Source organism: Dioscorea cayenensis, chromosome 4 (assembly GCF_009730915.1).
Source record: "Dioscorea cayenensis subsp. rotundata cultivar TDr96_F1 chromosome 4, TDr96_F1_v2_PseudoChromosome.rev07_lg8_w22 25.fasta, whole genome shotgun sequence".
Lineage (NCBI taxonomy): Eukaryota > Viridiplantae > Streptophyta > Magnoliopsida > Dioscoreales > Dioscoreaceae > Dioscorea > Dioscorea cayenensis.
Window position 1 is genome coordinate 9,695,730 of NC_052474.1, and position 6,829 is coordinate 9,702,558.

The 6,829-nt window shown below is 33.7% G+C and overlaps 1 protein-coding gene across 1 annotated transcript; it reads left to right on the plus strand.

Annotated features, from left to right (window-relative positions):
* Positions 1-3,308: 3,308 nt before the first annotated feature.
* LOC120258045 (protein trichome birefringence-like 26) lies at positions 3,309-6,270 on the plus strand. Its single transcript, XM_039265384.1, has 4 exons — positions 3,309-3,674; positions 3,751-3,837; positions 4,725-5,002; positions 5,166-6,270. Exons 1-4 carry the CDS (start codon positions 3,500-3,502, stop codon positions 5,967-5,969), a joined length of 1,344 nt encoding a protein of 447 aa, XP_039121318.1. The 5' UTR covers positions 3,309-3,499; the 3' UTR covers positions 5,970-6,270.
* Positions 6,271-6,829: the final 559 nt, after the last annotated feature.

Here is a 6,829-nt window from a genome sequence, read left to right on the forward strand (position 1 = left end):
ATCATAAATTTGTAAGCCAGCAAGTTGTCAATCATATTGGTCCAAAAAACATATCGAAACCATTCAAAATCATATAGAAACCATATAGAAACCATTCAAAATCGCAACCTTAAAAAAATAGATTACCAGAAAACTAAGAGCACTTCACCAATCAATAAGAAACCAAACCAGATCCTTGTTCACACACTTCTCAAACCAAAGAACCAAAGAACAAAGAACCAAAATTATAGACAAAACTCAACATCAAAGACCAAACATCACAAGAAATAAAGGATTTAATAACAAAATTAAGAAAAGCACAAGCTGAAACTTTTTCTAGTCCTGGCAATCTCTCGTCAATGCAGCAGGCCTCTGAGAAGGAATCAAGCACAAGACTCCCACACCGTCCAAGCGCGAACCCAATCAACTTGGTTCTTAGAATACATAGAAAAAAAAGGATCACAAAATCACACATTCAATAAGGAAAACATTGAATAAATACTATTAAGCTTTATAGGGATCAAAAGACAAAGACTAGAAGAGTGATACCTTTGGACTGTGGAGATACGATGGGATTGAGCGAAATGCACCGCCGAACTTACAAGAGGATGCGCGGCAATGGGGATTTGGATGGGGCGGCTAATAGGAGAGGATGCACGATGGAGAATATAACCTAGACTAGGTAATGGAGACTGATGGACGATTGAATGCTTTGGCAATGGAGATGGCGATGCAGGAGTTGGAATTTGGAATCTGGGGGCAGCGATAAGATGAAGAAGATGACCTAAATTACAGCAACATAAGACAAATTACCTGCGTTTTCTACACAAACGCCACCAAATCAAGTGTACCTTCCCGGCGTTTTCTACACAAACGGCACCATATCATGCTTAAACTCCCGGCGTTTTACAACATAAACGCCGCCCAAACAACACATTTCCCCGCATATCTCCTGGAGTTTTAGATAAAACCCTGTTGATGTTCTCAAATTTTTCGCGCCATCAGTTTCCAGCATTCGCGCGCATGCACATTGCCGGCGTTTAAATCACAAACGCTGCGAATGGAAAACCAACGCAGGTGTTTTAACAATAAATGCCGCAAATGTCTAATACTTCAATACTAGCAAGTGCTTTTGTGGCATTTTATGATGAAAACGCTGTAAATATACCGGCGTTTATTAAAAACGCCGCCATGAAAATGCCGCTAAAACACAATAATGTTGTAGTGCCAAGTCTTGTTCAGATGGCCATGGATGGGAGTGAGAGAGAGTGAGTAAAGAGTGAGAAATAATAGATCCTCTCAAAAAATAGGAGGATTGCGAGGATAAAATGTCTAATTTACCGCTCTTATTTAATAATTTAAATAATAATTAAATAGAAAATTCTAATAAATAATGATTGAAAGTGAAATAATAATAACTTATAATTTAAATAATAATTAAATATATCATTTTAATAATAATTATTAGATACACTTTTTGTCTGTATTGTCTCAATTATTATTGCCCAGCTCAGAATGTTCATGTCTGTGTTTCAATCAGCTGAAACTTTCACGTTTCCTTTTTGTTTTACTTCAAAGTTACTTTCATTTTTGCGTGCCATTTGCTTGAAATCTCCATGAGATATCCATCCAAAATTTAATGATCAACTCACAGAATAAAACATCATTAATTCATTTCTTGTGAAATTACATGAAAATGATGTTAATTTGTTTCTTCTTGATTTTTATACATGAAAATGGATTGATATTAGAAAATTATTATTGTTTTGTATTATATTAAGATATTATTTTATGTACTCATGCAGATTAAAAAAAAAACGTTTTATGTAACTCTTTTCTTTCCCATAATACTGGCTTTATCCATATTATCAATAAATAAATAAATAAAAATAATATTTTGAATAGTTGTATCCAGCCTGAATTATGCATATACATGCACTTTTTATGTTGTTTTGTTTGTTCTAACATATAGTATCCAAAGTTGTATTGGAGCACTTTCAAATCTCTTTCCCGTTGTCAAGTCATAAAAAGCTTTTGTGTTTATTGTTATTAATTTTTTTTTAAAGCAAATATTCTGGCTGCAAGTGCAATTCAAATGATTGAAAAACTTTACCTGCAACTCCCTTCCGTCTTCTTTGGTTGTGTTTGTTTTTCTTTTGTTTTTGTCTTATTTCTCTTTTCTTTTAATTTAAGTAATTTATTGATATTTTTAAAAAAATTACCTACAACTTTATCATAATAGAACCAGCAAGTTTTGAGAAAGCAGTCAAACATAAAGAGCATATGCTATATTTTACGTGTCTTGTTGATCTTTGTTTCACAATCCTCAATATTTTTTTTGAATAAAATGGATAAATAAGAGAACTAGAGAAAAGAAAACCACACAAAAGGAAAAAACTGGAATCTTTTCAATATTTTTTAATAAATGTGATTTATCAAATTTTAAAAATAAAATAAATAATAATAATAATAATAATAATAAATGAAATAAATTAGATTCCTTTTGTTTTGGGCAGCAAACACAAAGAAAGCATACTACAATGGCCATTAGAAAGAAACCTCTTGTCCATTTAATCAATCCATGCTAAACTCAAAAAAATTTTAATTCCACAATGTGAAACATGTAAATAATGTACCAAACCATCTTCAATTCGTGTCTATATTGTCTCAATTATTCATGTCTACTTCCAATATACGTATTTGAGAGAATGGTCGAAAAGTGTTGGTTGTCCCTTTTGCCTTGATTATATGACGCTTGTCACACTTCAATTTTTTAGTGGCCCTACTTGAAAAGTAATCCATGAGACCTCCACAAGAAAAGAATCAATCTCAGAGCAAACAACGTCTATACATTGCTACATAAATTACAAAAGATTATTACTCATGGTTATCTAGCTTAAATCCTGGATACTACTACTTCAGCAGCTCTTCCAATTGCTACACTTTGATCCAGATGTAGGTCTGTGCAGAAACTAAAGCCGAATTCTAAAAATAAGCGCATAGTGAATCACAATTATCATTATAATAAACACATTTCTTTAAAAAACAAAAAAAAAACAATATACAGAATGGAAGATCCTTACGATGTGTTTGAAAATTGGCACATTAATCCAACAAGAAGAGAGGTCAGAAAAATTCTCTCCTCTCCACAAAGGTGTATAGACCTCATGTGGAGTTTGGACATTTGTTGTAATTCATTTTGTCTTCTTTCAATAGAGCAAAGTGCCACTAGATTTTTTTTTTTTAGCAAATGTAACAAGCTTTATCAAGAGCGTACTCACGCAATAGGTTTAGCTTAATTTCAACTCATAATTTTTTAAATGTTCCACGACAACATTTTTTGTGGTGGGGCCACTATAAAAAATCACATGTCATCATGTATAAACATGCTTAATGAAATAACCACAGCTATTGTGGTGCTATAAAATCATCAATACAACAACACATTGAAAACCCAGTTGGAAGGGGGTGTTAGCATCAGCTTGTTCTCCTGTGCTTTTTTTGGTGAGCACAGATTGCAATGGCAGATAAGGATGTGGTAGGGGACCATGAACCACTGCTTTCACAGGAGGGTTTGAGGAGGAGTAGCATTAGCTTGGCATTCTTCAAGTTCATTGGTGCTGTCCTATTGGCCAGTGCCGCTTGCTACCTCTTCATAGGCAACTTCAACGCATGGACACCAGAGACCGAAAACCGTATCTTATTTGATACTCTTACCATTGCTTCATTCTGCTTTGATGAATCTTTCACATAAGTCTTTGCCTATTTCAGACTCCTTGCCATTGGAGGAACAAGATGGATTGAATATAAGGCCTTTGAGGAAGGAATCTAGTGTTAGAGAACAGCAGTTAAAGAAAGGTCGGTAGTGATCTCTGTCCCAGAGTGTTTTCGTTTTTTTTTTTTCTGAAAACAAAAGGAATTGTGTGAGTTACATGTCCTGATTTTTGAACTTTGTTTCATTACAGTTTGGTTCTGTTTGTAGTTTATAGTCTTTCTCAAAAAATATCTTTGGTGATTTTTTTTTAACTATTTTATGAAATATTTATAATTTTAAATAATTTAATATTTTTTTTATGTCTTTTACACACTGTTTTATTTCAAAGGTTTATTAATTTGAAGTTACATATAAATTTTATAAATAACTTTAAATTCTAATAATCTTTTACTGCATTTGACTTTTTATTAATTTTTCATGAAATTAGATGTATAAACTGAATGGAATTCAATTGATAATTTTTGAATTAAAATGACTTTTTACCAAGAAATTTAACTTTAAAAAGAAAATATTAATTTATTTAAATATAAAAAAATAAATTTAAAACAAAATAAAAATTAATTAATTCATTTGAAACAAAAATCTAAACTTATAAACGGTTTGGTGAGTCCGTTATGTTAAGAAAAATGTTTCCCTCACTTGGATTTTTTGCTTCTAATTTAGAAATGAATTTTGGTTAATTTTTAAATGTAGTTTCTAAATTCATTAATTAAAAATTTTTTAAACCATTGCAAATATGTCATTGCAAATCGTCTTTTTTGTACCTCCTCACCTCTGGTGAGAGATGACTCTTTTCATGTTCATATGTTTCTTTTTGTACTGTTGTTTTTTTTTTTTAATAAATCTGTAGTTTATCCACATTTAATCAAAAATAAAAAAAATGTCATTGCAAATATGTTATTACAAACAGAGCAAATTCATTACTAAATTTCACTATTAATTTGGGATATTTATGTGGTGTATGTTGCAGAAGTATGTGATCTGTCTGTTGGGGAGTGGGTACCAAACCCTGAAGGACCAGCGTACACAGATAAAACCTGTGATGGGATACCAGGGTATAATAACTGCCTGAAGAATGGGAGGCCTGATAGAGGTTATCTGTACTGGAGATGGAAACCAAGATTCTGTGACCTGCCTCCCTTTGATCCGGTGACATTTCTGGATGCAATGCGCGATAAATCATGGGCATTCATTGGAGATTCCATTTACCAAAACCATGTGCACTCCTTACTCTGCCAACTTTCTCAGGTAATATATATTCCAATCTCCACATTCCACACTACTCTAATTTCTGAACTTCTACAGACTCATCGATTTTGTAATGTTGAATATTAAAGTATTTCATACTCTCTTTTGTTGATAGTACTAATTACTAAACAATAATGGATTATGAACTTCTTAAATCTTGCAGGTAGAAGAACCTCAAATTTTATATCATGACCAATCCTTCGACATAATAACATTTTACTTTCCATCTCACAACTTCACAATCTATGAGATTTGGGCTCCACTTTTGGTACAATATGAAACTATCGATAACGCGGGTGATTCCTCTCAAAAGTATATGAACCTTCATCTTGACATCCTGGATAGCAAGTGGACCAGATTCTATAACCAATATGATTATATGGTGCTCTCGGGCAGCCCGTGGTTCTACAAACCAAGCATTATATTTGAGAAAAGTGAAGTCATTGGTTGCCATTACTGTCCTGGCTTGGAACTCAAAGAATATGGGGCTGCTAGGGCTTATCGGAAGGCACTTCAATTGACTCTCAACTTCATTGCTGCATCTGAACACAAGCCCTTTGTCATTGTTAGAACATGGCCACCAAGCCACTATGAAGCTGGAGACTCACCTACTGAAAGAATTTGCAATAGGACTAAGCCATTCAGAGAAGGGGAAATAAGTGGTGCTCCTGCAGACCTTAACATGAGGGAAGTTGAAATTGAGGAGTATGAGAAGGCTGCACCCATTGGAGCAAGGAATGGGGTAAGAATCGAGCTTCTTGATTTTTACCATCCTTTCCTCTTGCGACCTGATGGGCATCCAGGTCCTTACGGTACTTACCATCCATTTGATGGTGGTAAAAAGCAGAATGATGAAAACGACTGCATTCATTGGTGCTTGCCAGGTCCTATTGACAATGTGAATGACATGCTAATGAAGATGGTCATCAATGGAGATATTCATGACTCCGCTTCTGCTATGCTCTAGATTAATGCAGGACCCTCCCGGCGGTAATTTAATTTTCAGTGTCTGGATAAGTGCTGCATATGCTCAAGATTCTGCTTCCGTTGGGTTTCTGTTCTGATGCTCATCAAGACTATATAACTCCAAGGACCTATAATGCTCCATTACGAGAGAAACACCTCTCTCTCATACTCATTTATGTATGACAGTCTTCATTATATGTATGACAGTCTTCATTCATATATATATATATATATATAGCTACATGATCCAAGAATAAAGAAGGCCCAGAATCAAGTGCTTTATATGGATCTTTAATTCTTTATTATGTCTGGTTTTTTTTTTATAAAAAATTGCTATATATGGAAGATAGAAAATAATATTAGAGAACTAATCAATTAATCTCTACCAATCAGATACCACCTCGACAATACAAGAATGATAACCCATTTCCCTTCCCCAGATAGGAGGTTGAGTGTTCAACTCCCTCTCACAGCGGTAGTTGAAAGTTTTCTCTTTAATATATACATATATATTCTTCTTGTTTTACCAACACTCACCCTCAACCTAGTGAATAAATGTCAAATGTCAATCATTCCTAGCTTATAATCTACCAGCACCTCAAGCACTGGTCTAAGTAAGCCCTTGCTTAAAACATAAAAAGTTGTTTAGTTGGCATAAGCGTTATCATCAGAATATAGCTTCATCTGGTAGGCACGTGATATATATATATTTTTTTTAAGTAATCTCTTGAGCCAAATTAATTGACAAGTTCCACGTTCTAGAAAACCAATCCTGCTGTAGAGGGAAAGGAGAGCTGTTTTTGGATCAACACACCTGTCTGCCATTATTTCTGAATAATACATGTATAAAATATAAAAAAT

What these genes read in the sequence shown, in the direction of transcription:
- LOC120258045 (XM_039265384.1), top strand. Translation starts at nt 3,500, where the DNA reads ATGGCAGATAAGGATGTGGTAGGGGACCATGAACCACTGCTTTCACAG. An exon ending in GACACCAGAGACCGAAAACC is followed by an intron (nt 3,675 to 3,750) that starts GTATCTTATTTG and finishes TGCCTATTTCAG; the next exon opens with ACTCCTTGCCATTGGAGGAA. An exon ending in TACTCTGCCAACTTTCTCAG is followed by an intron (nt 5,003 to 5,165) that starts GTAATATATATT and finishes TAAATCTTGCAG; the next exon opens with GTAGAAGAACCTCAAATTTT.